General features: G+C 35.3%; 1 protein-coding gene across 2 annotated transcripts in view; it reads right to left on the reverse strand.

Annotated features, from left to right (window-relative positions):
* The window catches only part of LOC149844110 (AMSH-like ubiquitin thioesterase 3), a 52379-nt gene that overhangs the window by 20201 nt on the left and 16603 nt on the right, over window positions 1-15575 (reverse strand). For both annotated transcript variants that reach the window (XM_090000323.1, XM_090000325.1), the window contains exon 11: window positions 15390-15464. In XM_090000323.1, the coding sequence (XP_089856449.1) occupies window positions 15390-15464 (75 nt within the window). The remainder of the gene's footprint in view (window positions 1-15389; window positions 15465-15575) is intronic.

The following is a 15575-nucleotide window of genomic DNA, read 5'->3' on the forward strand; positions in this document are numbered from 1 at the left end:
GAACGCACTTTGATTGTCACACAATAATAATGATCTTGAGATAGATTCTCCCAATTCTGTTAGCAAGTGTCTAACCCACGTAGCTTCTATTGTGGTCGCTGCCATGGAACGATATTCAGCCTCAGTATTAGATCTGGCAACAACCTTCTGTTTTCCAAGGCACAATGTTGCTGCCAAGAAATATACAATAGCATGAAACTGACATTCTCTCATTTGTATCTCCAGTCCGGTCCGCATCTGTATAGATAAAAATTTTATGAGCCTCATTATCTATAAGATTCTTCTTGTAAACAAGTTCATCTCCTACCGTACCCTTTAAGTATCTCAATATCCGCTTAACTGCGTCCATGTGCCCAGTTTGAGGTTCATGCATAAATTGAGACACTTGATTTACAGAATAGACAATGTGAGGTCTAGTGAAGGTAAGATACTGGAGCATTCTGACTATACTTCGGTATCTGGTGGGATCATCATATAAGTCTCCATTATGGGAACTCAACTTCTGTTGTAAAACGCTCAGAGTAGCTAAAGGCTTGCAATCTTTCATTCCCGCTCTACTTAACAAGTCAAGAGTATATTTATGTTGTGTTAGGGTCAACACATTATTTTTCCTGTCAACTTTTATTTCAAGGAAGTACCTCAGTTCTCTAAGGTCCTTCATTTTAAAATTCTGACTTGAGAATTCCTTGACTTCCTGGATATGACTCCAAGAGTTGCCCGTGATAATTATGTCATCTACATAAATCAATAAGAATGTGATTGTAAGCTCGTTCCTGAAGATAAAGAGTGAGTGATCAAGAGTGCATCTGCGAAAACCAAGATTTTGAACTTTGAGAGAAAAACTATCAAACCAGGACCATGATGCTTGTTTTAAACCATAAAGAGCTCTCTTCAATTTGCAGACATATGCCTTAGGATCTCCTTCCCCATATCCACGTGGTTGTTCCATATAAACTTCTTCTTTAAGGGCCCCATGAAGGAAAGCATTCTTCACATCCATCTGGCTCAATGTCCATTTGTGATGGACAGCTAGAGATAATATGATATGAATTGTCCCCATCTTGACCACAGGACTAAAAGTCTCATCATAATCCTGGCCATATTCTTGAGTGAAACCACATGCAACAAGTCTTGCTTTGTGTCGTTTAATGCTCCCATCAGGTTTATACTTGATCTTATAAACCCACTTAGACCCTACGATATTTCTATCATTGGATCTGGGAACAACTTCCCATGTTTGACATTCATGTAACACTTCTATTTCTTCATTCATTGCCTCTATCCACTTGTGTGACTTGACTGCCTGATAGAAGGAAGTAAGTTCATCTTGCTTTTCAATCTGTGACAGAAATAACTGAAAATTCAAAGTGAAATTATCATAACTAACCCATCTCTGAATTGGGTGTCAAATTCTTTCAGATCTCCTGACAAAAATGATTTTCAGGTTCATCAACAATCACATCAGTAATGGTGGGAATATTTTTTGCTCCTCTTCTCGTATAGACTGGTCCTGAAAACTTCTCAATCTCTTCGGGCGGCAAATTGTCAATCTCAATTTGAGTTGTGCAAGAGGTTTCATTTGGTACAAGAATAGGCATGGGAGCAACACTGCAATGAGATGAACACTCTCCATTGATGTTAGCAAACAACTCGACATTCAACCATGGATAATAAACTTCAACACTATGACTCGTATTATATAAAGAATGCCCATCTTCAAAATTCTGCTCATCAAAAACCATATTTCTGGAGATCTTAACACACTTGGAGAGAGGCTCGTAGCAACGATAACCCTTATAATCATCCGCATATCCCACAAATCTGCACTTAGAAGTTTTATCCTGAAACTTATTTCTTAATGATTTGTCAATATGCACATAACAAACACAGCCAAAAACTCATAAATTATCATAATCTGGGTGTTGTCCAAAAAGAGTATAATAAGGTGACTTATTGGCTAAAATGACCATCGGCAAACGATTTATAACATAAACCGCAGAGTGAAAAGCTTATGTCCATAACTCAATAGGAATATGACTGTCATGCAACATGTTCATCGCACTCTCAATAATGTGGCAGTGTTTCCGTTGAGCCGCACCATTCTGTTGCGGTGTGCGAGCAAGAAACTCTGCGACTTATACCATTGTTTCGAAGAAAAGCAATAAAGTCATTTGAAGTGTACTCACCTCCCCCATCATACTGAAAATTCATAATATTTGACGAAAAAGGCATGAAATGTTCTGAACAATTGAGGACCTTCAGATTTATGTTTCAAGAAGTATATCCAAGTATAACGAGAATAACTATCAATGAAAATAACAAAGTATCGACTTCCCGAAAGAGAACAAGTAGGTGCAGGACCCCATACATCAGAGTAGATAATCTTCAAAGGTCTTGAAGCTCTTTTATTAATTGAATTGAAAGGAAGAACATGATTTTTGCACAATTGACAACTTGTACATTGCTCATTAACAAAAGTAGGACTCAAACTAGAAGAGGAGATAAGATTATCTCTTACAAGCTTTTCAACAAAAGAGGAACTACAGTGACCAAGTCGACTATGCCAAATATTTGACTTATTACATTTAGACAGACTAAGAAGACATTTAGAAGAGAATTCAGCGGACTCCAACGAAGGCTTCAAGACGACAGGAGCAGAAACACGAACAAAAGGATCTACTTTGAAGATATACATATTTTCTCGTCGCTCCCCTTTAACGAACGTATTCCTCGTTTGAAGGTCCTTGACATACACAAAAGAGGGAGTAAATTCGACAGAAGAATGTGTAGCATCAACAAGTTTGGAGACATAAATAATGTTCTTTTTTATATTAGGAGCAAGTAGAACATTGGGCAGTTTTATGGATGAATTTAAGAAGGGTATTATGGCATTCCCAGTGTGAGAAATGGAATGATGAGTTCCATCTCCAGTGACAATATTGTCGTTATCGAAATAAGGAGATAAGTTCAAGAGTTTACCTGCATCTCCCGTGACATGGGTGGCTGCCTCAGAGTCTATATACCATACTCCCTGGTCATTTTGTGCTATTGTCATCTTTGAAAGAGCTGCCAATAAAAGTTGATGCACATCTCCACTAGATTTACTCCTATCAATCTGCCTTTTTAACTGAATAATAGAATTCTTGCCTTTATTCTGAGGGTTGAACCAACAATCAGCTTTAATGTGCCCCCTTTTATTACAGAGGAAGCATGTGAGAATATTTCTTGGATTTCCTGCATGAGCATTAGGAGGCATGTTTAGGGTAGGAAGCAACTCACATCCCCCTTGTCCACTGTATCGTCCTCGAGCTCTACTTCCGCGATGATTATTTCCTCCACCACGACCTTGTCCATAAACCAGCCCAGTAGCCAAAACATTTTGTGAGTCAAGTTGCCCACCATCATCATCAAAAAGGTTCTTCAAATTGATCTCATAATGTAAAAGTTTAGCCCGTAAGTCTTCAAAACTGGGTAAAACAGGCAAGCATGTGAGAGACGTGACAAGAACATGATAGTTTGCTCCCAGTCCGCTTAAAACTTTTTGCACCTTATCTCTCTCTTTGATCGCACATCCAACAAGAGCCAACTGATCTATGATGTTTTTTACCTTATTCAGATATTCCATAACAGACATAGTTTCCTTCTTTAATGACTGAAATTCTCGCTTGAGATACAAAACTTTTGCTTCCAACATTTGAGAATAGGTTTGAGCCAACATATTCCATAGTTCAACGGCTGAACAATCGTCTGGAATCGCAATCAGTATTTCTTGTGATAAAGTAGAAGTGATGTACACGACTAGTGCTTGGTATCTTTTCATCCAAGCCGTGAAGTCAGGATTTTGAATAATCCGAGATGAGACAACCCCTTTATCATCCTGTATTTCCTGCGTGATAAATTGAAGCAGGGCTGGAGTTGATCCATCTAGATGCCCAGAAAGATCTTGGCTTCATATGAAGGGAATTATTTGTCTTTTCCAGGTCGAGAAATTTGAATGGTTGAGTTTTTCAGAGACAAGTTGACTCAGAAAGCTATAGGAAAGACCAGAATGAGTAGAGGACGAATCCATATTTTTCAATTATGGATTGCAAACTTTTCGATGCGTTTTGATTATGGATCCCGTGTTGTATCCCTTTTTTTTTGAAATATTAGTTCTGGTTATGTACCAGAACCACAGCACAGGTCCTTATGACACCCAGTATTTCAGAACAATGGATTACGTGATTCCAAAAGAAAAGACATCTTTTGTGAGAAAAAGAAAACAATTGACCCAACAACAATGAGATGGGGAAAACAGAACTTCTGTTGTAGAAAACCAAGATGCAATACAGGAGTCTGGATAAGAAAAAAAAAGGAAGAGATTAGGGGAGAATAATGAAAAAGATTTTAGAAGAAAAGGACATTTAACCGAAACGATTTTAGAAGGAAAGGATGATTGAGGCAATAGAAGAGAAAACAGATCAATTTTGACGTGATCTGGTTTTGAGAATAAGAAAAATGATTAGAGGAGAGAACATATCAGTTTTAATGTGATCTGTTTTAAAAAGAAATAAGAAGTCACAGATCTTCAGGTATAGATCTGGGAAAAAAAAACCAATACTAGATCTGATATGATCAGATCTGTCTTAGACTGAATGAAGAAAATGATAGAATATAGAGAAAACCGAAGAGAAAAGAATAAAATGAAAGAGATGGACAGAAGAAGGGAGAGAAGAAATATGAAGCCAACCTTAGTGAGCGTGGATCGATTCAACCTGCTCTGATACCATGTTAGAATTTGTATTTTCAGCCACGTCAACCTTCGGCAGAGAAAGAGATAGAAAAAGACAAGGTTGTTGCACAGAAAAGGTCATAATCGTGACCTAGAAAGGTTGTGTTTATATAAAGTGTTTTACAAAATACTATGGACGATAATGTCCCTGATTATAAATACAAAATATAAATATGTGCACATGTGCAAATTAGAAATACTAAACATAAAGTATGGATCTGGACCAGACGTAAATCCAGAACCATATCACGTCTTCTTTAACAGGACTTGTATGTGCTTTTGCACTTTGTTCCAACAATTCTGCATACTTCGTTACATGGTATCAGAGCAAGGTTACTCTTGGTCCTTTGGAAAAGTGGTCATATCATGATTTTGATATAGCATTCAAAGTGTTCGTTGGTTGGTGGTGCTTGCGAAACTCAAAGTGAATGAGCTCTTTCGTGGTCTTTCATGTTTTCTCGTTCTTCTATCAAGTTAAAATGGAGAATGAACAAAAGATAGACCTCTCTTTCAAATTAAATGGTTTCAACTACATGACGTGGGCATCAGCTATGAAAAATAACCTCAAAAGCAAGAATCTTTGGCGATACATGATGGGCTTTATTCTGGAGCCTCAACTTAAACTCACTAAGTTGGAAGCAAATCAAGAAAATGTGTTGGTAGGAGATGCTCGAATTAAAGCCATTGAAGATCATCAATCCAAGGTAGAAGATTGGGAAAGTAAACATGCAAAAATTCTTGCATGGTTCATAAACAATGTGTAATAAAATTGTGATCTTCCACAAAAATATAAAAGCTCACAATGGGTGTCTATTGAAGACACTACAAGCACAACCCACAAAAGGGTATAAATGGAAGAACACAAGATAAAAGTAATACAATTTTATTTCTCATAAGAAATGCTTAAGAAGCATTGAATTACAAGGGAGGGGTCACCCCTATTTATACAAGAAAAGAGAGGAGTGGGAAGAGCTCTTCCTAAGTCATTGGACCTAATCGAACGACTCTATTTATAGTCGTTCGACTAGGTCCAACGACTATATTATTAGTCAAGATCAAATTAGATCTTGACTAACTAGTTCAAAGTGAACTAGATAAAAAGAAAAAGAATAAAAAAAGAAAGAAAATAAAAAATATAAATATATATTATATTATTATTATATTATATATATTACACATTTTGTATTTTTAACCCTCCCTCTCAAACTTACGGTATAATGAGCGAAAGTTTAAGAAGAAATGATATCTAAGAGCAGTAAGAGGTTTGGTAAAGAAGTCCGCTAATTGATATTCTGATGATATGGCAGATCAATGGTTCCATGTAGATATTCGTCTCTGACATAGTGACAGTCCATTTCAATATGTTTGGTGCGTTCATGAAATGTTCGGTTGCTGACAATATAGATCGTACTCTTGTTGTCACAGCACATGTGTGAATCTTGTGTCACTTCAACTCCTATGTCAGTTAGGAGACATCTGAGCCAAACTACTTTCATTGTTGTGGTGGTCATGGCTCAGTATTTAGCTTCGGTAGACAAAAGAGAGACCTTTTGTTGCTTTTTGCATCGCCACGAAATCAAGGATTCACCTAAGAAAACATAAAAACCAGTGGTTAAGTGTCTGTTATTGGGATCACCTCCCAGTCAACATCATTAAATCTAACGAAGATGAAGTAAATAAGAAGAGGCATTGTGAAAGAGAAGACTTTATATATCTAACAATACGCAAAAATGCTCTCATATGAACAGAAGTAGAAGCGTGCTAAAACTGGCTAGTTGTATGTACAACGTCTACTATATCAGGTCTAGTAATGGAAAGATAGGAGAGTGCTCCAATGAGCTATCTGTAAGGAGTGGGATCATCAAGAGGTTCTCCATTATCGATTCTCATTTTAATGTTGACAACTTCTAGAGTCTCCACTTTCTTATCATTTGTAATTTCAGACCTGAAAACAATATCAAAAGCAAATTTAGATTGAGATAACAAATACCCACGAGGGGAATAAGCAACTTCAATTCCTAAGAAATATCTCAATAACCCTAAATCAGTCATTTTAAAATGACTTTTAAGAAGCCTTTTAATGTTTTCAACTCTCAGTTTGTCACCTTCGAAGATGATCATGTCTTCCACATAGAGAAGAAGAAGAAGAATCCCTACATCAGAATTCTTAATAAATAAAGCAATGTCAGTCAAACAAGATCGAAATTCAATATCAAGCATAACATGACTAAACCTGTCATACCAAGCTTCTGTTTAAGACCATAAAGAGCCTTTTTTTAAGCAAAGAGCTTTACCCTTAGAGATACTAATACTAGGCGGAGCTTCCATGTAAGCTTCTTCAATTAAATTTTCATTGAGAAAAGCATTTTTTACATCTATTTGAAATATGAGTCATTTTCTAATATAAGGCAACTAAAGCAAAAGTTTCTTAGTAGTCGATATCATATTCTTGAGCATACCCCTTGGTCATTAATCTAGCTTTATACATTTCAAGAGTTCCATCACTCTTGGTTTTAACTTTGTAAACCCACCAAGAAACTATAGGTTTTGTGCCTAGAGGAATATCTTGAATAGTTCAAGTGTTAGCCTTTTTTAATGCTTTCAATTCTTCCTTCATGACTTCTACCCATTCAGTATGGTTTTTGGCTTGAGTATAGGATGATGGTTCTATATATGACTGTATTAATGCAATAAATGCCTTATATGTGAGTGAAAAAAGATTTGTACGACACGAATTTTCCAAGAGGCCTAGAAATTTTGTATAACTTTTTGGTTTGTGCTTTAGAGTATTTTTCTAATGCACATAGAAGATTGGATTTTCTAGATTTTCTATGTCTTGAATATTGTAAACTGATGTCCCTATGGGTTTGCTCTTCATTATCAACATTATGTTCAAAATCAATAGTACCTTAATCATCGTCTAAATTGTATTCATGATCATATTCATTGGATTTCGAAGTCAAATCTATCAAAAAGGAATATTCGGTTACTTGGGTTTTTCAAATTCAAAAAAACTTTCCTTTTCCAAGAAGAATATATTTCTTGATACATACAAATTTTTTATTTTGAAAATCGAAACACCTATAGCCTTTTTTATTATCTACATAACCTAAAAAGGCACAAGGTATGGGGCGAGGGAGAGTTTATCACCTTTGCAAAAACCTTTAATCTAGAGTAGTCAGGAGATAACTTAAAAAGTTTCTCAATCAGAGTTGTATTTTTCAAAGAAGAAGATGGCATTCGATTAATGAGATAGGTAGCAGTTAAGGCAGCTTCTCCCCAAAAACCTTTTGGAACTTGATTTACTATCAATAAAGTCCTAGTGGTTTCCATAATGTATCGATGTTTTCGTTCGAACAAGCCATTTTGTTGTAGTGTGTGTGGGCAAGATCTTTGATGTGTGATACCATGTAAATTGAGTCTTTAAATTCTTTAGACATAAATTTTCTCCCTGATTCAATGCGAAAAATAGAAATGTCATTTTGAAATTTATTTTTAGTCATTTTGTGAAATGTTTGAAAATGTGAAAAAACCTTAGATTTATTCTTAAGTAAATCTAAGTATGCTTAGAAAAGTGATCAACAAAAATTACATAATATGCATAGCCGCCTTTTGATATGACTGGTGCAGGACCCCAAACATCCGAATGTATTAACTCAAGTAGTCTAGAAGAAACAAAAGTTCTATTATAAAATAGTAATCTTTTCATTTTACCAAGAATACAATCTTTACAAGTACAATTTTCAGAATTACAAAATTTTCTTAAACTTAAAAAAATGGATTTTAGACTTACGAGGATGGACAAGTCTTTTGTGCCATAAATCCAACTCTAGTTTCTAAACATTATAACAGAAAGCATTCTTAGGCAATTCCAAAAAATCCATAAAATAGAGTCCTCATTCTCTATGGCCTTCCTCAATCAGCTTCCCTAATTGGCGATCCTGTACCCAACAACCATGAAAAGAGAATAAGATATTAAACCCATAATCAGATATTTGAGAAACAAATAAAAGGTTTAGATTTAGTTTAAGAATATATCTAATTTCTGGAATAAAGAATTTTTTGGATTTATGAAATTTTTCAAAATTTTCTATTCCTTTTATTTCAAGAGATGTACCATCAATTGTGAAAACTTTTGACACACTTGAGTTATTGTTAAGACATTCGGATAAACTATTGATATTTTGGTTCATATGAAAAGAAGCACTAGAGTCAAGGAGCCAAGGAAAGTTACCGAGATCGAAGAAAAATGAAACATATGCTCCGTCGAGGCTTCAATTGAGGAGTATGCCCCTTTGAGAAAAGGTTGAGCCATAAATATAGGTGCATCTTGATCTTTTGATTCTGAACCAACAGATGCAACTTTATTTTCTTCTGTTTTCTTTAGGAAATTGAGGCCTATAGTGCCTCGGCTCGTGACAATGGTAGCAAATGACTTTTCTTTTATCAAAATCACTATTTTGTCTACCAAAGTGAGCCGGCCTACAAGTACGCACATAATTTTTCGGTCTACATATAGCTAGAACAGAATCATCTTTATGCATTGGAGTATTCTTCCAAAGTCTATTTTCCTCCATAGTTAATTCCTCTATAGTATCAATGATAGAGGGAACCTTTCCACGATGTAAAAGAGTCCATTTGGTTTATTCAAATTTCATCCTTAAACCGTTTATAAACTGATAAAAGTGTTTCATATCGAGTTGCTTTTGGCGAAGCTCGATATCTTTGGAACAATGTCATTTTGGCTTAAGAAGAGTCAATTCTTTCCAAAATTCGGATAACTCATTGTATTGTTCCCTAATACCTTTGTCTTTTTGAGTCATCATCTGAACTTTGTCTTGGAAATTGCACACATGTGCAATATTTTTAAGGGAATACATATTTGTAAGGTATTCTCAAGCTTTATCGGCATGCTCAAATTTGGCTAGACTAGAGCATTTCTTAATGTCAACGCTATTAATTAGCCATAACATAATTTTGGTGTGCCCTATCCCCCACTCTTTCCATTTTTTCTCATAGGTCGTCAAGGCCTTATTCTTCTCTCATTTCGTGAGAGGTACTTATTTGTCATTTTCAATTTTTGTGAAAACTAGTTTTGGTTCCGAATCGGAACCATCCACTATACCTCACAACCCTTTTCCCCAAATGTGGTGCTTCATGATTGAAACCCACATCACATAATTGGTGTCATTTAATTTCATGGGCATGATAGTGACTTTATGATGCAGCGGAGGAGAAAATCCAAGGTCAGCCTTCACGTAATGGGTATCAGGCACGCTTTCGATGCAACAAACGGGCCAACACTAATACACTAATGGGGCTGACGTTGATTCTACTCGATTAGCACACAACCCACGTTAATGGGTGCCGATGTGCTGCAGTGAGGAGATCGGACTCCAGCGAGGCACCCTGGAGGAGAGGGTGAGAATCACGACTCTAGTGGGAGATCGAGTTCTGGGATGCACTTGGGTGCAACAAGTAGGGGCACGATCCAACGCAGCGAGGGGTTGACGTGATGTTGGTCTTCCAACCCACAACCAGTCGATCAGCCACGAGTATTCACAAGAAACGTGAACCAGAAAAAAACATAATCGGATCAATCAATCCGAGCAATACATATTTATGAGATTGGTAAGGGAGCATAATGATTATGACAAGTAATAAGTAAAACTGAAACTTGCGGCTGGAATACCAAATAGACAAAGTGAATAAAGGCTGCAAAGACTGACGTGAAACTGAAAAGAAACAGTGAAAATAATAAACAATAGGGAAGTAATGACAAAAGCAATAATGGACTGACAGGAAAGTAATAAAGAAAACCAAAAGGAATGACAAGGCTGCTGAAAAGAAAGAAAAACTGCAGGGAACTCCAAAAAGAAAAGAGTTGCGTTAATTCCAATCTTCATTGTTTGTGCTGCACACAACCCTAAGATGGGTATTTAACGTGTGCAGCTGGATCCGGGTCTCGGGTCCGGCCCTGGACCCGAGTCGACTCCTGTTTGCCGCTGGATCTGGGACGTTTGTGCTCTGCATCACTTTATCATTGTCATCTATCTTTTACAAGGGTGAGAAAAGAAAGAAATATAGATGGGAGAAAAAAAAGAGAAAAAGAAAAAAGAGATAAGAGAGGAAGGAAAAGAACACAATCACAAATTTGCATAGCCAATCTTTCCTCCAAACGCCTTCCTTCTTAAAAAAATCACTTGAATCATGAACAAGAGGATGAATAGTCCTTTGCTAAGGAGGCATGGAAAACGAGGTAAAAATTCTCCAATATCTAAAAGCTTCAAAGCTCTGATACCATGTAATGAAATAGTGATCTTCCATAAAAACACAAAAGCTCACAATGGGTGTTTATTGGAGACACTACAAGCACAACCCCCAAAAGGGTATAATTAGAAGAACATAAGATAAAAATAATACACTTATTTTTCATGAGAAATGCTTAAGCAATGAATTACAAAGGAGGGGGTCACCCTTATTTATACAAGAAAATAGGAGTGGGAAGAGCTCTTCCTAAGAGTCGTTGGACCTAGTCCAACGGGCTCTATTTATAGCCGTTGGACTAGGTCCAATGACTATTATTAGTCAATATCTAATTAGATCTTGACTAACTAGTTCAAAGTGAACTAGATAAAAAGAATAAAGAATAAAGAAAATAAAGAAAATAAAGAAAATAAAAAAATATAAATATATATTATTATTATATTATATATATTACACATTTTGTATTTTTAACGCAATGTTGAGCTCAAAATATGTACCAACATTGCTAAGTTTTGCAAAGCTAATGAGGTTTGGTTTTTTATAAAGGGTATGTATAACCGAAAAGACCTTGCAACACAATTTTTCTTCAAGAAAAAATACTTACCTTCAAATAAGGGGACATGAATGTCCTTGACTACTTTAGTATTCTTAGTCCTCTATGGAACGAGTTATCCCTTCTTAAACCCAAATGGGTTGCTAGTGAGGATGTTGAGTTAAAAAGGGAACAAATGAAAAAAAAAGCACTTTTTTCAATTTTTGCATGGGCTTAAACCCAAATTTGAACAAGATCTCTCTTACATCGATCTAAACCTCTTCCTTTAGAAGACGTCGTTGCCGAAATATACCAAGAAAAAACTCGTCTTGGCATGATTAAAGGAGATGAAGTATTGGTTGTTTCTAAACCCAACAATCATGTGAAATCTTACAAAGAGAAAAATAGTTATAATGGTAACTACAAAAAAGGTTATTTGTCATCATTGCTATGAACCGAGGCATATAATGCCTACTTGCCCAAGTTGAATGATTCTCCAAAGAACAAGGTAGCTGTTGTAGAAGAATCCACACCAAAAAAAGGATGAACCAAGTAAGGGAAGAGACTTTTTTTCACTTGCTAAACTATCAGAGGCACTTCAACAATTATTCAAATTGCCATCTACATCGGGTGTCACGATAGCCTCATCTTCTCCATCAGGTATGTCTTCTTAGATCCTACCCATAGGGAAGAAATCTATACGATATAGATGGGTTTTTAAAGTTAAAACCAAGAGTGATGGGACTTCAGAAAGATATAAAGCTATGTTAGCGGCCAAAGGGTACTCTAAAGAATATGAAATTGACTATAAAGAAACTTTTGCCCATGTAACTAGAATGACTAGTGTTAGGACAATCATAGTCATTGCATCTATTCAAAAATGACCCATATACCAACTAGATGTTAAAAATGTTTTTCTAAATGGTGAATTAAATGAGGAGGTTTATATGGATCCTCCGTCGGGGTTTATATTGAAAACAGTAAAATTCTTAAATTTTAAAAAAACTTTGTATGGTCTTAAACAAGCTCCAAAAGCTTGGCATGATAAATTTAGTAATGTAATGACTCGTCTAGGTTTTTATTCTTGCTATACTGACATTTTTTTTGTCAAAAGTATAGGTTCTAAAGTTGTTATTCTTCTACTTTATGTAGATGATATGATAATCACCGAAAGTGATAAGAATATTAAAAAAAATTATGTCTTACTTAGGCTTTTTAAGATATTTCATTGCTCCAAATTTCTTTTTTTAAGATATTTAAAAAAAGTTGTTATTTCATTGCTTTTTAAGATATCTCAAATGAAACTTGCTGACATTTGTACTAAGTTTTGTATTTCAAATGACAAGAAGATAGAAACCCCTGAAGTGATTAATGTTGAATTAAGGTTGCAAGATGAGACTCTGCTCGAAGATCCTACACCTTACCACCAACTTGTTGGGTCTCTCACTTGTATATCACTTGGCCAGATATAGCTTATGCAGTTCACTCTGTCATCCAGTTTCAGCATGCTCCAACCACTATACACATAAGTGTTGTATTAAGAATTGTTAGATATATCAAGTATATTATAACCAAAAGAGTTTTTTTATCCTCATCTTCGTGATTAGATTTACATGCCTATACTGATGTTGATTGGGGAGAAAATCCCAATGATAGAGTCTCAACTACCGGTTTTTATGTATTTTTGGTGACTTTGATTTCGTGGAGATATAAGAAATAACAAAAAATATCTTTATCCTTAACAGAAGTTGAATATCGTGCGATGGCTAAGACAACTATAGAGCTTGCTAAGAGGTCTTCTCAGAGATATAGGGATAATAATCTAAAAACCTTTGAAGATGTGCTGTGATAATAAGAGTGCAATTTATATTGCAAGCAACCACACCTTCCATGAGCGAACCAAACACATTGAGATGGATTGTCATTATGTTTGTGATGAATATCTGAGAGAAACTATTGAGTTGTCGTATGTTACATTAGAGTATCAGCTAATTTATTTTTTCACAATGGCTCTCCCTGCTCCTAGGTTTATTTTTCTCCTTAACAAACGTTCCGTTATTTCACCGTAAGTTTGAGGGAAAGTGTTAAAATATATGTATGTGTGTATGTATATGTATGTATATATACATATATTCATATATACTTATTGTTGTTTTGTAATAGTTAAATTCCCTATAGGGGCATTTCTAACTTTTCACATATATAAACAGGGGTCTTCACCCCCTATTATTCTTATGCTTTTCCAAGCATATATTCAATAAAGAATATATTTTTTAGTTGTTGCCTTTTGTTGGCTCTTTGTATTGTCCCATAGTGAACTTGTGTTCTTTTGTGCTTGTTGTGCCTTTGTGTCCTTGTCCACTATTGGACTTGTATGTGCTTTTGCACTTTGTTTCAACAATTCCGCATACTTTGTTACAGGTGTCAGTCATGACAGTGGTGTTATGGCAAATGCCGTGTCAATGTACCAGTACCTGTGTCGACACGGATACGGTACCCTAAGTGTCGTGTAGCGGTAACATAGGTCACAAGAAAGAAAGGTATGTTGAAAATAGTGAAAAAAACATCATGGATTGTTTTATTTCCCTATGAATACACAAAATCAAATAATTGTTGGAATGTAGTAAGCTTTTCCCTAATGCACCTTTTCACGAAATTTGAAATGGCCAAAGATTTTCAGTCCATAAAGAAATTATTTCATCATTTACACTGACCTAAATCTTAAAACATTTAAGGCAAGTATATGTTCACTCATTTCAAAGAGAAAATATAAGAAATTATCCACAAAAGGTGTTAATGTTGTCATAGCATCCATCTGAAAACATAACAGCATAATGGTCAAAAAATCCCACAACAAGAAAAAACAATAAAGTAAACAAGAGAGCTGCAGAAAAAGCTACAAGAAAGCATAAAAAATAGCTTAGAATAGCCAACTCAATTATTTAAAGCAACCAAAACTATCAGACTTGTTTGACTTTGACTTGAGACTAAAGGAAAGAACCAAAAGGTCAAAAAACTTGAAACTAACAGAGTCTGGATCATAAAGAATCTATGCTTGGAAGTTCATCAAAGGAATCCAGGACATGCCAATGGATGTTGAAAACATTGAAAAGACTGAAGAATTTGCAGCTACTATTCACTCCGTAAAGGACAAGCTGAACAGATGTTTTACCAACCCACCCACAGCAGCTCCCAGTTTACTATTTCCACTTGGATTTTCAGAAAATTAATGTTATGGATATAAAAAAAATATAGAAACATACGATATGAAGAACTTTATGAGACGGAAGAATTTGCAGCTGCTATTCACTCTGTAAAGGACAAGCTTACAGATATTTTTCCAACCCACTCACAGCAGCTCCCAGTTTACTATTTCCACTTGGATTTTCATAAAAATAATGTTAAGGATATAAAAAAATATAGAAACAAATGATAGGAGGAACTTTATGACTTAATAAACACCCAATGGCATACAAAAAGGAACAAACATATGCATCATGGCTTAAATTGTGTAGAAGATCCTTTGGTCACCTTGACTTGTGGACACATCTAGCAATAACAGAATAAAAATGAAGAGATCCAATTGCATGTAGGATAACTAAAAATGCACTTTTTTTGTGAAAATTCAAGTCTGGTTTCATTTCATTGTAGAAATGGAGAACAAAATCTCATTGCTTATATAACACAAAACATTTAAATATAAACCACAACCTGTATAAGCACAGTGCATTCAAAAGCAAATACTGATGCAGAAGAGACATCATCTATATTATTAAGACATTTATTATCGAAAAAATTGAGCAATCTTAAAGAACTCACATGAATCCATCCAAGAGGGAAAAGAGAACGCTGATCTTGCACATCAAAAATGTCTTCCTCATTGGTTGTCTGACACTAAGTCACAAGACCATCTTTGTGGTTAAAACAACGGTAATAATAGAAGAATGAAATCTACCCGAATGCAAAATAAGCTAAAAAAATAATCTAAAAAATTGTTCATAGTAG

This window comes from Nuphar pumila, chromosome 3, assembly GCF_984573655.1.
Source record: "Nuphar pumila chromosome 3, dmNupPumi1.hap1.1, whole genome shotgun sequence".
Classification (NCBI taxonomy): domain Eukaryota; kingdom Viridiplantae; phylum Streptophyta; class Magnoliopsida; order Nymphaeales; family Nymphaeaceae; genus Nuphar; species Nuphar pumila.